General features: G+C 42.5%; 1 protein-coding gene across 1 annotated transcript in view; it reads left to right on the top strand.

Moving 5' to 3' along the window:
• The first annotated feature begins 2,189 nt into the window (after window positions 1–2,189).
• FRY (FRY microtubule binding protein) overlaps window positions 2,190–18,021 on the top strand; it is a 274,991-nt gene continuing 259,159 nt past the window's right edge. Inside the window, 1 exon segment of the mRNA XM_032496335.1 lies at window positions 2,190–2,486. Coding sequence (XP_032352226.1) covers window positions 2,282–2,486 — 205 coding nt within the window. The 5' untranslated portion in view covers window positions 2,190–2,281.

Below are 18,021 nucleotides of genomic sequence, written 5' to 3'. Positions count from 1 at the left end.
TATGATGTAGTTTAAAGCATGGACTTGGGCGTAAGCATTGGAGTCAGGTCAGACTTATGTTCAAATCTTCTCTGCCCCAATTCCTAGCTATTTGACGTCTCAGTGTGCTCATCAGGGGGGTTAGGAAGAATCAATGAGATAGTGTATGTCAGAAGCTTAGCACAGAACCCGGCCAGTATTAAGCTTGCAATAAACCACAGCTATTATTATAATGCATTCCAGGTGCATATGTACTTAACTCTGCCCACAGCCAGCCTCTTGAAGATGCAGCTTACCAGTTCCACACTGTGTGTGATAGTAACACTGTTCCTCAGAGACTCCATTTCATCTCATATATACTCTTATTTAGCCCCACGAAGATACCATGAATTGGGAAAGGCACAGTCACTAAATGCTCAACTTTCTGCTTCTCTGTCGCTAGATTTCTCCCTGTTAGCACCCGGTATTTTGTGTCCTAGGCTCTACCCTGTTAGGTATTTGAAACTCAAGCATTGTTCTTGAGATTTTCATTATGGAGATGTATTTTTTTCTCCTATTAAATCATTACCTTAAACTTTAAATAATGCTTTACTTTTTATGTCTCTAACAGGAAAAAAATGTGTCTTTCCATTAAGCTAAGGGAGACTCAAGAAGTCTCATGGGCTTTTCAAAGTAGTTTTGAACAAGCCACTCATTGTTTTGACATTTTTGGTATGTTCCAACTTGGTAAAACAGTTTTAAGTCCTGCGAGGGAAAGGGTGTAGTTGTTTCTCAGAATTAGTGAAATAACATAATAATCTCATATGTAAGTGTGTAAATATGGATTATAATTAAAATTTAGGGGTTATAAATGCAACCCAAATCTGGACATACTTGTTAAAAAGACACTTTTTCTCTTCAGAAGATCTTTTGTAGTTTGAAGACCTAGAAAGAGCATAAGGAGAAAAGAGAGTGAAACTTACACAAGCGTGGAAGGGTGCCCTAAATTAGCTGAAAAGACTCAGCCCCTCCGTTCTAACAACTTATATAGCCTACTGGGCATCCAGGAAACAGGAGTAAACAGTGATTTCTGAAACAACCCCCAAATCCTTTAAGATGTTCTGTATCTACTGATCCCAGGCACTGGGAAGAGAAAAGGCAGATCTTATCATCTTTATCTCCTGACTCACCCTGCAACCAGATGGAACTTAAGAGAGGTGGGAGAGTGTGTGAGTCTGTGAGAGACAGAGACAGAGAGATAGGGAGAGAGGAGGGGCGGGGGAGAGGAGACACTGCCCTGGGACACAAGAGAGTAAATGAGTGTGTTCTGACTTATGCACAGTCAGTTAAAGAAAAGAGGGCAGAACATTTCCACATAAATAGAGTGAGGGGGAAAGAAACAAAGGACACAAAAATGCAAAATCTGGAAGAGAAAGAAGGAAAATCTGGGATGGGTGAAGCAGGAGTTTAGTAAATGCAGCTTTTCCTCAGACCAGCAAACCAGTTGACCATTTGAGTTAAGCACAAGGCAGAATCCCCACAAGGATAACGACGTTTACTTTTCATTTGCTGAGTGGAGGCCACCATCATTTGCACGGTCACAGCTTGTTTGCTAGACCTCTGACTTCCCCGCCAGACAGCTAAAACTTTTTGAGAAGCCATCTGCCAGGTAGAGCACAGGATGGAAGGGGTGGGTGGGGAGCCGTGCTGGGTTCCCGGCGGTACACACCCACCACGGGTTCCTTCCTGATCATCACCAACCATCTCTCATCAACTTGTCCAGCCAACTTCCAGCTGGCTGCCTGCCACATAAGGAATTTCATAAAGACGGATGTTTGTTCTGCATGTGTAGTTTGAAACAAAAAAGGTAGGAGGGAATGTAAAAATGCTTCTCGAAAACTTGTGAAAATCTACATGAGTTTGGGAACTGATAATAATAATTAGACTGGCCATTTGCATAGATATTCATCCGTAAAGAGTAAGTTGTGTTTGCTTTACGGCGTTGCACTGATAAAACAGCAATTTCACACAGTAACCATTATACCACTTTTATTACCCGTGTGCCACATCTGTTCACATTCCTCAGTCTTCTGCACCTAATGATTTTTTTGGATCTCTCCTCCCCCTTGCTATTAACTGTTGAAGGGAGGGGCTCCTGAGTAATTCTACACCTGTTCAAGTCCACGCCTACCAACTTGCTCAGCTTCCCAAACAAGTGCGGGTAAAGCACCAGAACGTCTGAATCTGGGGTGGGGATGGCGGTGGCTGCCGCTGGGTTTGGCTTTTCAGATTTTTGTTAAGAGAATCTAATGTATCTCCTACCATGGCAGTTGATGACAGCAATTTATATTCCAGAACGAAGAACAAACTAAATTCATCTCAGAATGACTGTAAATCATCCAGACGGAGTAGCCTGCCACCTGAATTGCTCATAGGAAATGACATTAAAGGAAGACTTCAAAGGAACATTAAAAACTTGGAACCCATTCACCTGAGGCGCCCGAAAAAGAGACCATCCATATTTCCAGGTAGGATTTGTTTCAAGTGATGCCTGCCAGTTAAAAAACAAAAACAATAAGGACTGTCCGTCGTTTGTTCAGATCAGATGTGTTACATTTGAAATTAACTTGGGACATGTTTAGGAGCTTAAAGTAGCCAACTAAACATGTTCGAATGTGAAGGATAGAGTGAGTCCTCCATCTGAAAGCACTTCTGTCTTTTTTTTTTTCTTTATTTCTTTTAACATCTTCAAGGGTCTGTAAACAGGCAGATAAATTTTGTTATCAGGAGCAGCAGGATCACAGAACTCCTTTCTTGCAGTCCTGAAAAATTCCATGCTGCATTTCATTCTCTGGTGTATTTTCCTTATTTTGCAAGATTATTGGATTGTTGAGTGAAGCTGATGTTTGTGTGCACCAGAAATTAACACCATGAAATACTCGAATGCATGCTTCAAATTCCTGTCTTGCATCAGAGCCTAAAACCATTTGTAGTAAAGGGCGCAATTAAACAATGTGGATGGTGAAGTGGATTAGAGTACAGCAGACTCGTGGATTTCAATCTCGATAAAGAGATGGCCGCTGTAGACGTCCTGTGCCTGAAATGACAGGTGTGCAGGTTGTGTAAGATGCCCGTGACAGTGAACTCTCACTGAGGGATCACTGGCGTGTGATCACTGGAGAGGATGAATTATTTCATCAACTTACTTCCATACTATTTGCACTGGAATTTTCCTGGAGAAACGGAAAGTGGCCTTTCTGTTGTGACTGAGTGACTGGAGTCTTTAAGGAGGATAGATTAGACCCAACTGCTGAGGGCTAACTCTGTGATGAAAGCAAACAAAAATAACTCAGTCAAGCTTTACTTCATCATAAAGATGAAATGGACCCCCCCCACACACACACAACAGCTGAGTCTTTATATTGCTTTTCTAGGAGGTGGTTTAGAAATGTGGGGACCCAAGGCCTCAAGCTGAAAAACTTCATTTCTTAAAGGAGTTCTTGTTTTTATGAAGATCTTGCTTCAGTGATGTGGGAACTCCTGTGCAGGAAAAAGCAAAGGCCAGACTAGAACGGGCAGAGGTGGAAGTGTCTGGTCGCGTTGGGGGGAGAAGGAAGGGGATGATCTTTGAAAGCTTGCAAGGTGGAGCGTCTGAGTGTCTCAAGTTTCTAAAAACACAGTCGCTTTCTGCCTGCTCTCTTTGACCTGAAGGCACCGTGGAGCCCAGAGCTGCCTTGCTCTGAGCTGGCGTGACGTGGAGCGTTTTCTGTGGAGCTGGCTCACTAGCCCGTCTTCGGGAACCTTCTCCCAGACCTGTTTTTCACCTTCTGCTCTTTCTTCTCTTCCCTTGTGTTTTGGTTTAACACGTCTGGATCCACGTGTGTCATGATTCACCCTGCTTTCTCTGCCACCACAACGCAGCCCCACCCGCACACTTCATGATGGCTTCTTTCTCCCCCTTTCTAGCAGCCAGGTCCCCAGACACCTCATGGCCTCCAGCCACGAGCCCCACTTTGCCCTCTCTTTCAGTAAGGTCATCTAGCGCTGGCTGGCAGCTACAGCCACACAATTGTAAGAAGACCTCCAGTTTGGACCTTGTTATCCTTTATAAGCTCTAAAATTGTTGTCATTAATCTGACAGGGTGGAGTCGTGAAAAGAGCGTTGAACTTTGGGGACCTGAGCCTAGTCTACACTGCCCCTAAACGGCTGTGTGTGATCTGCAAGGCACCTCACCTGACCCCGTGGCCTTCGAGCACATTATTTTTTCTGCCCACTTCTGCTGTCACTCCCCTGCATTGGGGTGGCAATGGAGATGAGCTCTCTATGTCCTTCCCCTAATCTTACTGCCAGGGTCTCCAATGGACAAGGTTGAGAGTAAACTGCCCCAGGTTTGAACAGTACTGGCTACTCATTTTTTAAAATTCGCTTTCAGATAAACCACGACTTCCCTGTAATACAGATTGCACTAACTACTTTTTACAGTGGGTGACTGAGAAATGCCACCAGGCTGCACATCCCACTGTAGCTCCTAAACTTCCGCTGAGATCAGAACTGTACATAGATTGGGATAACCATTCACATTTTATACTGCTCGGCAGTTACACACAGAGAGCAGATGTAATGTGGGACCAGAGGGTCGGAGAAATTAAGGCGCAACTCAAAATTAACTGGCAAACCTCCAGCTCAGACATGGGTCTTCTAACTCCAGCGTTGAAGCTGTTTCCATCGGTTTCGCTGCGCTCCACTGTCCACTGTTGCTATCATTTGTCTGATGAGTTTAAGATTTGAAGACGTGTCCGTGTTCTGACGTGCATGCCCTCTGACCCTTACACACGCACAGAAAACTGTATCTTCCACCTCAAGCCTCCTGTTTTCCCTCCTGTGCTGGATGATTGAAGGATAGGTTGACTAGTTCCTTCATTCACTCCTCAAGTATTTAGTTCTTGCACTGTGTTAGGGTAGACTTTCAAGAATCTACCTGTTACCCTTCTGGCCTCATCTCCCATTTCTCCTCTAAGGGCCATCTCACACTGCAGAGACTTATCTACCCCAAATGCAAATATGTTTATTTCATTCCCTTGCTTAAAATTCTTCAGTGGTTACCAGTGCTGTCAGGATAAAGTCCAGACTCCTTCATGTTGAGTACAGGAGCCTGCAGGACTGGCCACTGCTTCCGGCCCCATCCCTCAGCTCCCCTCCACCTTGCAGTCTGGCAAAGCCAGCCAGCCTCAGATCCCTGGGGTCCAGCGCGCATGCTCTGCTAGGGTAGGTGCTGTACAACCTGACCTGCACCGGCTCACCTTCTAATTCCTACTTTGGCTTCCAGTGTCAGCTTGACACCCCTTCTTCTAGGAAGCTTTCCTGTCCCTCACACCTGGGCCGGGTCCATTCTGTGTCCTTCTCATAACACCTGGGCTTTTCCCTAGCACAGCGCTTATCACACTGTATTGTCATCGTCTGTTTGCTTGTCTGTATCTTCCACCAGCCAGGGAGCCAGGGACCATATCGGTCTTCTTAACCATTGTATCCCTGGTACCTATCACAATGCTTGGCACATGGTGTGAACTCAATAAATATTTATTCAGTTGACTCAAATCCTGCTGGACAGAATTAGCTGTTGGCATGCCCTGTATACTCCCATTCTCTTGGCCCTCCCAACACACACACACGGCACACACACACATATGCACACACACACACACCTGTATTCCTATTATGCCCTTTTTTCCATTATCCCTCTGGGCTTCAGGGCCTAATTCAAGACCTGTCTTCTGTAGTCACCCAGTCTTTGACCTCTTTGAGTTCTCCTTTATGCCTGCTACCTCCCTGGCCTCGGTGCTGCACAAAGAGTCTTTCCCACTCTTCTTGGGATTGTGTTCCATTGTCTTAGGTTGTGAATAGGTTCAGTGATCCCTTTGTGGCAACTGTTAAGTTTTTGTTTGTATAGAAACTCTTTGAAAGCAGGGACTATATCTTATGTGTTCTTGAATGGCCCAATGTGTAGGAGAGGAAATTGCACATAGTAGGTTATCAGTTAACATCTGGTGGGGAACTAAGTTGCTGGAAGGCTGTGTGCATCCTGTGGGGCCTATCTGATTCTAGATCCAGGAAAAAACTGGTTGTAGAGACTGTCAAAGGGGGAGGACTTCATACTGATTTTCATCACTGCAGGAACTCCTGGTGGGGGAGGAATGCGGGTACCTCTTGTCTCAGTGTGTAATTCATTCATTACAAAATGCGTTAGGGTTCTACTCTATGCCGAGAGCTATTCCGGACCTCGGGAAGAGAGCAGAAAATAAGGCAGTTTCCTGTGTGACTGATGGCAAAGAATTTTCCTCGTAGGATGCCTTGTATGTTGTGCAACCCAGTAAGTATCTCTTGAGTAAAGGAATGAGCGCATACCACACTCACAGCCATGGATCTTCAAAAACAAAAGCAATAAGTTTAAAAATCATATTTTTATGATTTTTACCAAAAAATAAAAAACTAATCATTTTTCTTCCCTTAAAGAAGCCTCAACAATAGCATGCTAGTTTGAGTTGCTTGGTTGAAGTTCTACGTCTGGGTCTCACCAAGCCAGGCGTTAAGAGTGTAAGTCTCCAGCCGGCGGCCAGCCTGGCTTCCTCGTCCCCTGAAGGAAGTCCGGCGGCTCCAGAGCAGAGGGCTTAGCTTGGGTGAAGAAGGCGAAGGAAGAGAGAGAAGTGGTCCCAACACGTACTGCACCCCCAGGCATGTCGGGTTAAAACGAGCATCTCTTCCTGTACCTGGAAGCAGGTGGGGCTCAGGTGCCAGGTGTAGTGGGTGTTCGTTCAGCAAACAAGTCGGTGTGTTTAATCAGCTCATTCTTGAAATATCCTGCTGATTTTACAGTCACCTGTTTGAAAAGCCAGGAGCCATCTGCTTGGAGGAAACAGGCAGTTCCCCGCACGTCCTTGTTGCTGAGTCGGAGGAACGGGCTGAGGCTCTGGTCAGGACTCACGTGGCAGGTGTATCAGCATGCAGGCTCACCTCCATTCTCGTACTTAAGTCAGTTCTGTTCCAGAGGCGTTTTTTTTTTTTTTTTAATCCACAATCTAAAAAATGTTATTTAAAATCATTTTACTAACTAAACAGATTTTGAACATTTCTAAAGTAAAGCTGCTTTTTTTTTTCTTGCTGCATGTAGGATTTTCTTGGAAACACAGGATAGTAGCAAGAACAATGCAGCCAGATGGTTCTGGGCTCCCTTAGGGTGGCAGAAGGAGAAAGTAAGGACTGGCAGTTCCGTTCTGGCCCCTCCTGGGAGCCTGCTTCTCCAGGCATGGGCAAGACACCCTGTAACTAAGCCTGCCTCCTCAAGTGTTATGTTCATGTTAGAATTCTGTCATGTTAGTGATTCAATGACGTTTCAGCTGGGCCTTCCAGGGACAGTGAGAACTTGGTGGCACCTCCTTAAAGTCATGCTGTGAAAAGAGTGCTTCCTAGGATTGTGCCCAGTTGGATTCAGTGGTTCCTCTTTGTGACAACAGGACCCACCCACGTTTTATACACCTCAATGTCCCCACAACACCCACCGCGGGGCTTTGATATGGGAGGTGATGGGAGATGGTGAAGTAGGCAGGCAAGATGGAGGCATGTGAGAATGGATGTGTCATGACCACTCTGGGGCCACACCCCCGTCCTGGTCCCAAGATTTCCTTCCACAGCCCCCTCCAAAGCCCGCTGTTCTCAGGGCCCCAGGCAAGACAACCTCAAAGGCATGAGTTTGAACCCCTCCTCCTATGAAAGAGTTTCAGCCAGAGGATTCCACAAAGGAAATGTCTGCCTTACAACTGGGTTCAAGCTCTGGCCCCCCATCTTACTAAATGTGTGACCTTGGACAAGTCACATGATCTCTCGGAACCTATTTCTTCATCTGTGAAATGGGAGTGAAAACACCAGGGTCACAGGGTTGTGTGACACTCAGACGATACAGTGCATGATGATGAAGTGATACACAGCGGGAACTGACAGTGTTCACTTTGTCTTTCTTTCTTTTGGATATCAGAGGTTTGGTTTCTCATAATCAGTACCTTTTCTTTTAGTGGGTGAGTGGTGAGTGTAGTTGGAACACTTGCAGTCTTCCTGGTTGGAAGACTTCATCTGACCCTCTATGTAAATTCTGTATAATGAGACACCACTAAAAAACCTGTTAGTTTAAATTTGCCATAAAAAGAGGATAACATGCAAACTCTTCTTCAGGATATAAATATCCATATATTTTCTCAACACAAATTTTAAACTTGAGAGTATTGTCATGTCAGGCCTCTGAAAATTGTTCAGTATTAGAAACAACAATGTCTATGATTTAGAAACTTACCTGTAGCCTTGTCGTGTTTCATAATTTACCTAATCTTGTCTTCTTTTGGAAATTCACCTTTGGCTTTTCTTTGAGCTAAAAGTTGGAATAGGAAGGTTAATTGGTTTGCAATTATGTATTATATATAGCTTATATACGAGATTATAAATGAAGTCACTTGAAATTAATCTTTTTAAATACTAGAAGTGTTTACACTTCGAAAACTTTGGAAAGTCAGCATTTAACATTTTGATTTAAAATATTTAAAATTTATAGCTTTTCTTTCTCAGAAATATTGATGCAGCAAAAACTGAGGTATTTTGTTGACTTAAATTAACCAAATTTATTTTTTGGGCAAGTTTATTTGGGAGGTGAAATTTCTGTTCTTGTTTTGCTTTGTTTTGTTTTCTAAAATGAAACAAAACCAAAAACTTTTAATGAGGATATTAGCGGTAACCCAGATACTTTTAAGGAAAACAGAAGTGCTAACACTACTTACCTGCATGCTTTATAAGGAAGAGGAGATATGTTTGACCTTTATGCGGGGACCAGTAGTGAGCCCAGCATAAGCAGAAGGCATGAGATTTAAAGCTTGACTTCAGGCTTTTTCTCCATAAAAAATAAATACATACAAACATGGGGTTCTGAATTCAGGACGCACGATATAGGTATATTGAGAAGTGGCTTAAAGCTTCTGTTCTAAAAGCCGTTCATTTCCATTTGTTGATCTACCGCAAATGTAGAACTTCATACATTTGACCGCTCACACACACTTTTCTCCCTATTCTTGAATAATGCTCTAAAGTCTAGTAGTCACATCTAGATTATGAAGAGATAATGTATTTTTACATCCATATAACTTTACTCAAGATACTTCAGTGGTAATTTTAAGCATTTTTAATTGTTTTCATAAATGGTGTAGTTTTTCTTGTTTGTTTCTGATAACTTTATTTTTTCTCTAGGTAGCTATTTAAAAAATTATTCTTACCATGGCAACTTCAGTGCCGGCTCTGGAAAATGCGATTTCTTTCTTTTTTTTTTTCCATTTCGTTTTAATTGAAGTATAGTTGGTTTATAATGTGTCAATTTCTGGTGTAGAGCATAATGTTTCGGGCATACATTACATGTATTCCTTCCCATATTCTTTTTCATTACAGGTTACTGTAAGATATTGAATATAGTTCCCTGTGCTATACAGTAGAAACTTGTTGTTTATTTGTTTTATATATAGTAGTTAGTATCTGCAAATCTCCAACTCCCAATTTATCCCTTCCCACCCCCTTTTGCTTCTGGTAACCATAGGTTTGTTTTCTATGTCTGTGAGTCTGTTTCTGATTTGTAAATAAGTTCATTTGTGTCATTTTTTTAGATTCCACATATAAGTGATATATGGTATTTTTCTTTTTCTTTCTGGCTTTACTTCACTTAGAATGATGATCCCCAGGTCCATCCATGTTGCTGCAAATGGTATTGTTTAATTCTTTTTTATGTCTGAGTAGTATGAATAATGAACTTTTAAGAAACATTTGGGGGGAAATGGTCATCCAGATACTCAGTTACATAAAGAAACAACCATACCCCCAACATTCTTTTGCTTCAAATACTTTGGGACCCTCTAAAGTATGTTGCTTTCAAAAGTCACTTTGAATACTTGCAGCTTTTCTTTAAAGTCTAGGAAAGTATAGACTTGGGAGTAGGGGTTTACGAAATGAGCTTAAACAGATAGACATTTTCACGTGACATGCATGTAAACACTCTCATTACAAGATGGTCAGAGTGTTTTTCAGTCACAGTTTTAAAACCTTTACATCCTAAGTGGGGCATGAGTTAATTTTCTTGTGCCAAACAGCTGATTATCAGATTTACCTTTGAGCATCCTGGGAGTTCAGAGCACAGAGATGGAGGAACAACGTGGATGGTGTGTATTTTTGTCAGTAAATCAGATTTATCCACGGGGCTCCCTCAGCTACGAAATAACACTCTTCTCTCCCACCCTGTGAGACTTAAGAACGATTAAGTCATCTTGATAGATAATCAGTACTGGATGGCGTTTTGGAGTCATTATGGGCCAGAAAGATTCAATTTAAAGAAACAAGAAGTATCCAAAGACATGCCCAAGGATAAATGAAAGACATTCACAACAAAGTGTACAATATTGTTCAATAAAAATCTAAACTCTCTTGTTGAATGTCTATTGGATATAAAACGCTGAAGGCCTAGATGATGGTTAAGACATCGATACACAGCAATTTGTTCTCCTAATTTTTCACTAGGAGAGCAGGCTGCCCTAATTTGGGTGTTCATGATTCTCTGGCACCCGTATTTAAGCCTCTGAGTTGCACCAGTTAATGGCAATACTGAAACCGTGACACCTGGCACAGAAGCCCTAATCGGCAGTGGAGCATCTCCTTGCAGGAAAGTCCCAGGGAACCTTAATTGTCCTCCTCATCAGGATTTCTTTGCTGGGGCTTTGTTTACTTTTGGTAATTTGTGCCTCTTCTGCACCCTCTAAAACACAGCTAAGTGGGAAAGTGTCATAAGTCAAATGTTCCTCCCAGGGCTCAGCTCAGGAAGGGTTTCCAGTCTTATGAGATTTTTCAAATGCTTGTACAACCAAGGGAATATTAACTTAGCAACTTAGGGCATTCTTTTTAAATCAACTGTACAAATGCAAATTATTGGAGGAGGTTTTTTCAGAATCCACAAGCACCGGCCCTGGAGATTTGATTGAGGAAGTCTAGACTGGGGCCAGGCTTCTAACTGCTCTGTGAAAAGATTCCCCAGGTACGTGTGATGTTTGTCTCATCCCCTAGGTGAGAACTACTGACTTAAAGGAAGCAGAAAAGATCCTCAAAGATCAAAGTCATTCTTAAACAGGGGACTATCTCACATGTAGGAAGCAGGAGGCATCTATTCATGCCCGGCCCCCAGCCCTGCCCACGCACACCCCGCCGCCACCACCCTCAAAGGTCAGTGTGTTCTTAGGCAGGAAGACAGCCTGCATTTTCTCTCCTAATAGTGCCTGGATTTGAGGTCCATTATATACAGACTTCTTCTTGGTTCCCATTCATAATCTTACAAACTACCCATCTAGGTCTTTGTTCGAACCCCTGCTCACATAGGGTGAAACATAGGACTCTTTCTGCCACCTCTTGACCAATTTTTTTAATGGTAACAATGCACTATGGGCTGAATGTTTGTGTCCCCCCAGAATTCACATGTTGAAGCTACAGTCCACAATGGGATGGCATTTGGAGATGGAGCCTTTGGGGGCAATTAGGTCATGAGGATGTAACCCTCATTCATGGGGTTAGTGCCCTTATAAGAAGAGACATGAGAGATGCTCTCTCTCTCTCTCTCTCTCTGTGAGGACACAGTGAGAAGCTAGGAAGACAGCTCCCACTAGACACCAAATCAGCCGGCACCTTGATCTTAGACTTCCCAGCCTCCAGATGCAAATGAGATGTAAATGTTTGTTGTCAAAGCCACCCAGACTCTGGTAATTGGTTATAGTAGCCTAAACTGACTAAGCCAATTGGATGAATGAGAAATATTTTAAGTCCTTAAGAAGAAAAACTCTCAACCATGTTCAATGAATGAAAGTTGATGATATCATACACAACACTTAGGCACAGAGATTGCATTATTCAGAAATGGAGTAAACTATAGTGACTTACTTTCTTTTGTTGTTGAATCACATCCATCCAAAACAGTGGCTGAGCGACTTCTCAAAAGAGGTATTGCCAAAGTGGTTTCGCTTCTTTAAAGTGTCGACGTTTGAGATTAACAAACACTGTAAAATGGATCAATGTGTCATTGTTGTGCACAAAATACGGATTAATCAGCGAACTGAAATTCTGTCCCTGCTCTGGACCAGAGTGTTTATAAACCCAAATCTTGAGTACTCCACAGCTATGATCTTAACCTGCTCAGTGCTTGCTGTATGCTGCTCATTGCTGGATGGAGTGGCACGTAACATCTACTTAAATGTGGTGTAATGAACTATTGCATGGTTTAGGGCTTTAAATTTTAAAAGTCATAAAATTTTAAATGTCATGAATTTCATCTCAAGTGGCAATATTTTTCCAATCAGCATTTAAGGAGTATAATTAGGTGAGAAGTATATGTCACTTTCAAAATATTTTTATTTCATTATTGAGAAAATAGTAGTACACATATTTTAAAGCCATGGGGATTCTTCAAGCTCAGATCTTGCCAATTCTGGACATTAATAAGCTAGCTCAGTTTTTTGATCATCACTACTGTTGTTTTAATCAATGATGGGCTATCTTAGAAAACCTATGGCATTTCTCTGAAAGTTGAATTCTTAATTCCCTGCTAATTATACATCTTATGGATGTGCCTATGAGTCCTGGGCATTTATTATTTTTTCGGAGCTCAAACTGCACAAAGTGCTTGGTGGTTGTGCTATTGAAGAACTTAGACAAGCAAATCACTCACTTGGCAGGGAGCGCAGGGGAAAGTCAGAGCATCGTTGAATTATGGATCTGAAAGAAATCTTAGAGAGCATTTAATTCAATGCCCTCATTTTACAGAAGAAGTGCAGACCTACATAGACAGCTTACCTGGAGCGTCTCCTGCTTCCAGTCTGATCTTCCTGAGATCATCACCTAAACCTAGTTTAAGAACCTCTGGGATCCTTTTTTGTAAACAGAGAAGATGAGGAGAAAATGATACCCACACCTTTCCTTGTGGGTCCCAGAGGCAAGCAATCCATTGTCAGCCTGTGTTTATCCAGCCTCCACATGTCCACTGTGCTGCCCAGGACACAGCAGGGGCAGGGAGTGGGCAGGTGGAGGTCGAAGCTTTAAAAGGCACATGCTGGTCACAGGTGGTGAGACATTCAGCTGAGGGGTGAGCCTGGTCCAGTGCATGGCATCCAGATCTCAGCTGCCTTTATTTTTCATTCTGTCCTTAAGAGATAAAAAGTCTGTTTCTTTGAAGAAAACAATCAAGTGAGAGAAGGGGACTTTTCGTTTCAGGTAACTTTAGTTCAGGGAAACACACAGGAAACATGAGTCTCCTCAGAGACTTGATCCAGGGGAAAGCTGGACCCTATATAAACATTTCTTTTGGAGGGAAAATTTCTAGGGATAGTTTCCTTTTGAATGGTCAAGAGGCCTGCTAAACTGTCACTGTCCTCACAGACTAAGATCACTCTTCCCCTGTCACAGTGGGGAAACTGAACAAAGCCTATGGAAATGATCTGTTAAGAGAGCAAATCTGAGACAAGATTTCACAGCTTTTCAGTTTCAAGTTCTCCTTCACCAAGTATTCTCTGACGTTTACTCCATTCTCATGTTCAAAACGTTATAACCCAAAGCAGCTTCACAACCTTATATCTTAGTAACTGAACAGGAAAATCCTTTTTTTTTCCCACCCAGGATATAACCAAATCCCTAATTAAAAACCAGTCAGTATCTCTCCTGATTAAAGGGGCATCGAAAGTTGACAGTGGAGTTCGCATAATGTGCCCAAGGAGCAGCCGTGTGCCTGCGCCTGTCCCCGAGAAGTACATGCTTTGCTCGTTTGAGGGAAGTGTGTTACTTTTTAAGGTTGTCAGGGCTCAGTTTAGTCCCTGAAAAGTAGGTCACCCTGTTGCTTTGTGTGGTCCTCAGGTTAAAAAGTTGTCTAACAGAAAGTTCCACACCTCTAAAGAGATATGTAGTAAATGATCATTGCTTTAGGAAAATATCCTAGAAGAACTCAGACTAAAGCAAAAAAACATTTTTTTAAAGCTAACTTCTTCTGAGCACTGGAGTTTGAAAATACAGAAGATTGTTTTGTTTTCTGTTTTAAAGCTGTGGAAGGAGAAGAGCCTATAACCTGAAAGCCAGCTGAGTGCACTTTGCTCTTCAAATGTGAGTCAGGATTGATCAGGCTTCCATGGCAGTGCCTGTAGAAAGCTCCAGGCCCAGCCCCAAGAATCTACAACTTCTCAGGGACTTGTGCTTAGGTTCCTGCTTCTGCTGATGTTTTGTTTGTTTGTTCTTTTTTCCCCATTTATGGAATTTTTCATTATCTTCTTCTGCTGGGTCCACCGTGTACTTACTGTGTGGGCTCAGAAGGGAGGTTCAGCCTCTTTCCTTGATTTCTGCAAACGGAAACTCAACCATAAAAGCCTGTGTGTATAGCAGACTCTGCGGCTGCCTGGACTGAGACATCCATTCAGCACAAATGGCTTTGATTTAATATTAGATGTCTCTGTTCTGTCAACGCCCTTTCAGCCGCCGTGCCATTTGAGATTTCTCATTGCTTCTGCTACCAGTATCCTGCAACCTCTGGACATCTTGGTGGCGTCTTCCTCCTTGTCTCTTCCCATCTATCCTTTCAAATTCCTTTCTCCCACAATGTCCCCACAATTTCATTTTCTTCTCCCTCTATTGTAGAGAGTAGTTCTGATCGTTGCAGCTCTGACCCCCAGCCCTTCTTCGGACCTGTCACAGCACAGCCCAAACCATCAAAATCAAAGGGCCATCTGAGACTCTTCCTTTAAAGCCATGGTCCTCATAAACGTACATGAGAACCACCTGCAGATCTTCTTAAAATTAAATCCAGATGCTGGCTCTTCAGGTTTGGGATCAGCCTGGGAATACTTAACTTTTAATAATCATGACTTGAGTCTGATTGAAGGATCTTCAGCTCATGTACTGAGAAACTCTGTAGTCTAATAAGATTCATCCTGTACAGGAGGCAGTTGGATTCCAGAGAGCAGGGGTTTCCTCCTTTGCATATAGACTGTACCTATTCTAGACAAAACCCTGCAAAGACCCCACTGTGATTGGGGTTAAACATCTCCCCATCATTCCTATGGTTTGACCATCTTATGGTGTAAGCCTGAGATTACTCTTCTTAGAAGCTCTGTCAGTTAAAACTTTGGTAGACTCATTAGTAGGGGATAAGACTCATATTACCTGTCTTAAGAGGATTTCTCTTGTCAAACATATTTGTATTCACTTGAACAGGCTCGGTGACCCGTGTAACTAAGTCACATAGAGGACAAAGCTTGCTCTGGGACAACCCAGGGAACTTTGTTTACCATCTTCCAATGGTAAGATGGAACAGAGGACAATCTTAAGGGATTAGGAAGTAAGACTATCTTGGGTTAGCAGACGTCCATATTATTTTATATTTTTTAATACCCAGAGTAGTAGTGATAAGTTCACATTGATTTGGGCAGCATTATTAAATGAGAGGAGCTTGTTTCCACTCAGTTTATAGGAGAACTATGCCCCCTTTACAAGATAATTTAATTGCAAGACCAGAAACGGATCAGAGGGTTATTATAAAGGGTATACATTATCCATACTATAAATTAATAAATTCTCTTCCGTAATGCATTTAAATAATTTGTTTTATAAAAATGTGACACACTTTTCAGGAAGGTTTCAACTCAGTTGTATAAAGAAATATGTGTAATATCTATACTGTCCTTCCTAACACATTTACTATCTTTTGTCATGTTTCTGTTCTCTTTCTATCTCCATTCTTAGCTCTTTCAATAGAAGAGCTGAATTTCCTATTTTTTTAAAATCTCCCTGAAACATTTATCTAATGATTGCTGCCCGCAGTGGGTGTTCAGGAAGATGCTTCTGCCCTACCCAGAGCTGTGTCATTCTTTCCCCCCCTCCACTAGCTGCGTGTGGAGCTGGGTCAGTAATTTAGTCACCTGTACATCATAGAATATTCCCTGTGGAGTGGGGTAAAATAGGAGCTGATCCCCCAAAGCTCTACTATTTTAAGGACCCTTCTGGAGTCTAGAACTGCATCCCTGCAGTAGTTCTCTCATCCACTGGTCCATTTTCTCCTGTTAAACACTGAGATGCTCTGGAACATCCTGTGTCTTCTTGTTGATGGTGCCTCTGTCATGTTTTAGCCCCTTGACTTTCAGGATCCAGCCTACACTCTCGAGCATGACCCTGAAGACTCGGTCCGGCCCTGTGCTCGGATGGAAGGGTTTGTCCCTATCCCGGGCCTTTCTGTGCGCTGTTCCAGCCACACGGAGCCACTGATGCCGTCTGCCCCCACTGTCCTTCTGTTGGTGTGGGTCTCCACACGGGCTTCCTCACCCTCCCACCTGGCTTTTCTCTGTCATATTCTCTTTCAAGGCTGAGCTCAAATGTCACCTTCTCTTTCAAACTGTCCCTTACACTCCCAGCCCCAGATGATTTAGCTGTAGCTCACCTTCTGTTTCATAGGTCTTTGCACATTGTGGTGTTTAATGCTGCATGTATCTCTTACTAAAACCACCCTCTCTACTCAGGCTCCAAGCCTTTTGAAGGCAGAAACTGTGAAGCCCATGAATGAATGAATGAATGAGTGAGTGAGTAAAGGAATGAATGGATGCTTTTCCTTAACTGCCTGGTCTGCCTTAACCGTCAGTAACGCGCACAAAGCTAAGCTGTTCCCTGGGAAGTGGTCGTCTTCCTTAGAATCAGTTTTCCAGTGAAAGTGGCCTCTTTTCCTCTCTCCAAATCCCTCCTCACCTGGGCTCCAGTTGTTTCACTCTTGCCTTAGTCTATCCCATTTCAAGAGGATTTTTTGCTTTATTATTAGCTACGTTAAATCCTTTGCAGATTTAAGTAAGTGAGAAGCATAATGCAATATCCTCTAAGCATCATCTGAGCTAAATAAAATCTCTTTCCATCAAAGGCTGCATCATTTTTTCCACTTCCCTTTCCTCACTTACTGTATCCTGGGCAAAACCAACGTTGGCTCTTCATGTGTCCATCAAGTTGCCCAATGTTTTGAGTCAGTCTCCTTTATTATCTTATTTTCCTTCTGCATCCATGATTGGCTACAGTTATTTGACAGTTTCTTTTTGGCTAACATAGATTTACAAAATCAAAACTTTCTAAATCACTTTGCTATTGCTGGTATCATTAGGCATGCTGCAATAGCAGTGAAGATAATTGTTGTTTTGTGTAAAAATAGGGAAGAATTAAGTAGAAAGAATGAAGAAAAGAGCCTTGACAAAAAGAGATGACCATAAGCTTGTCAGAGGATAAAAGTGAGTTTCCTAAAATTATTAATATAGTGACAAGTATATGCAACCTTTGCATCAAATCATCGGGTATAAAGTCTTATTCCTAAGAATTCGCAATGTTGGTTCTTTGATGTTTGGAATAGGTTGTTTACATGATGGAGCAACACAACAAATATCTCAGGAATAACCAGCTTTACAGCCAACAGCAAACTCCTTAGGGCAAGGACTTTATACGTTTGGCACAATTTACTTTTTGTGTATCAGTGCTGCATAAATATTTAATAACAGTTCCTCCCACACCTATTCCTGGCAAGTTGAGCCTTCCTGACTTGTCACGTCCTTAATCAAATATGTATTTCCACATTAGTCACTTGAGGTGTGGTGCCACTTGTAGGCTGGGTTCTCCGGGATGATGCCATCTCTTGGGGTGTGCTCTGGGTGACTGGAATAGAGATAAACAGCTGTGAACATCAATCAGCACTCTATCTTTTCCTTTCTTGAAAAAAATCTCTTCCTTTTTAGAGTTCAGTGATTGACAGAGTGAGCTATATTTTCCCCTAAAGGTAGAAGAGTCACCTTTGTTGCCGTTACACCAAGACCTGGGCTTCATCCTCCAGGCTTTGTAACTAACAGCTGGACCCTGGGCAGCCCACCAGACCTCTCCTGAGGTCCTCTGGCTTGTCTGAAAGAAGATCCTCCTGTGCTAATCATAAATGTTGATTCTGGCCCCAGAGTTTT

This window comes from Camelus ferus, chromosome 14, assembly GCF_009834535.1.
Source record: "Camelus ferus isolate YT-003-E chromosome 14, BCGSAC_Cfer_1.0, whole genome shotgun sequence".
NCBI lineage: Eukaryota > Metazoa > Chordata > Mammalia > Artiodactyla > Camelidae > Camelus > Camelus ferus.
The sequence above is the reverse complement of the archived record's forward strand: the minus strand, read 5'-3'. Positions and strand labels throughout refer to the sequence as shown.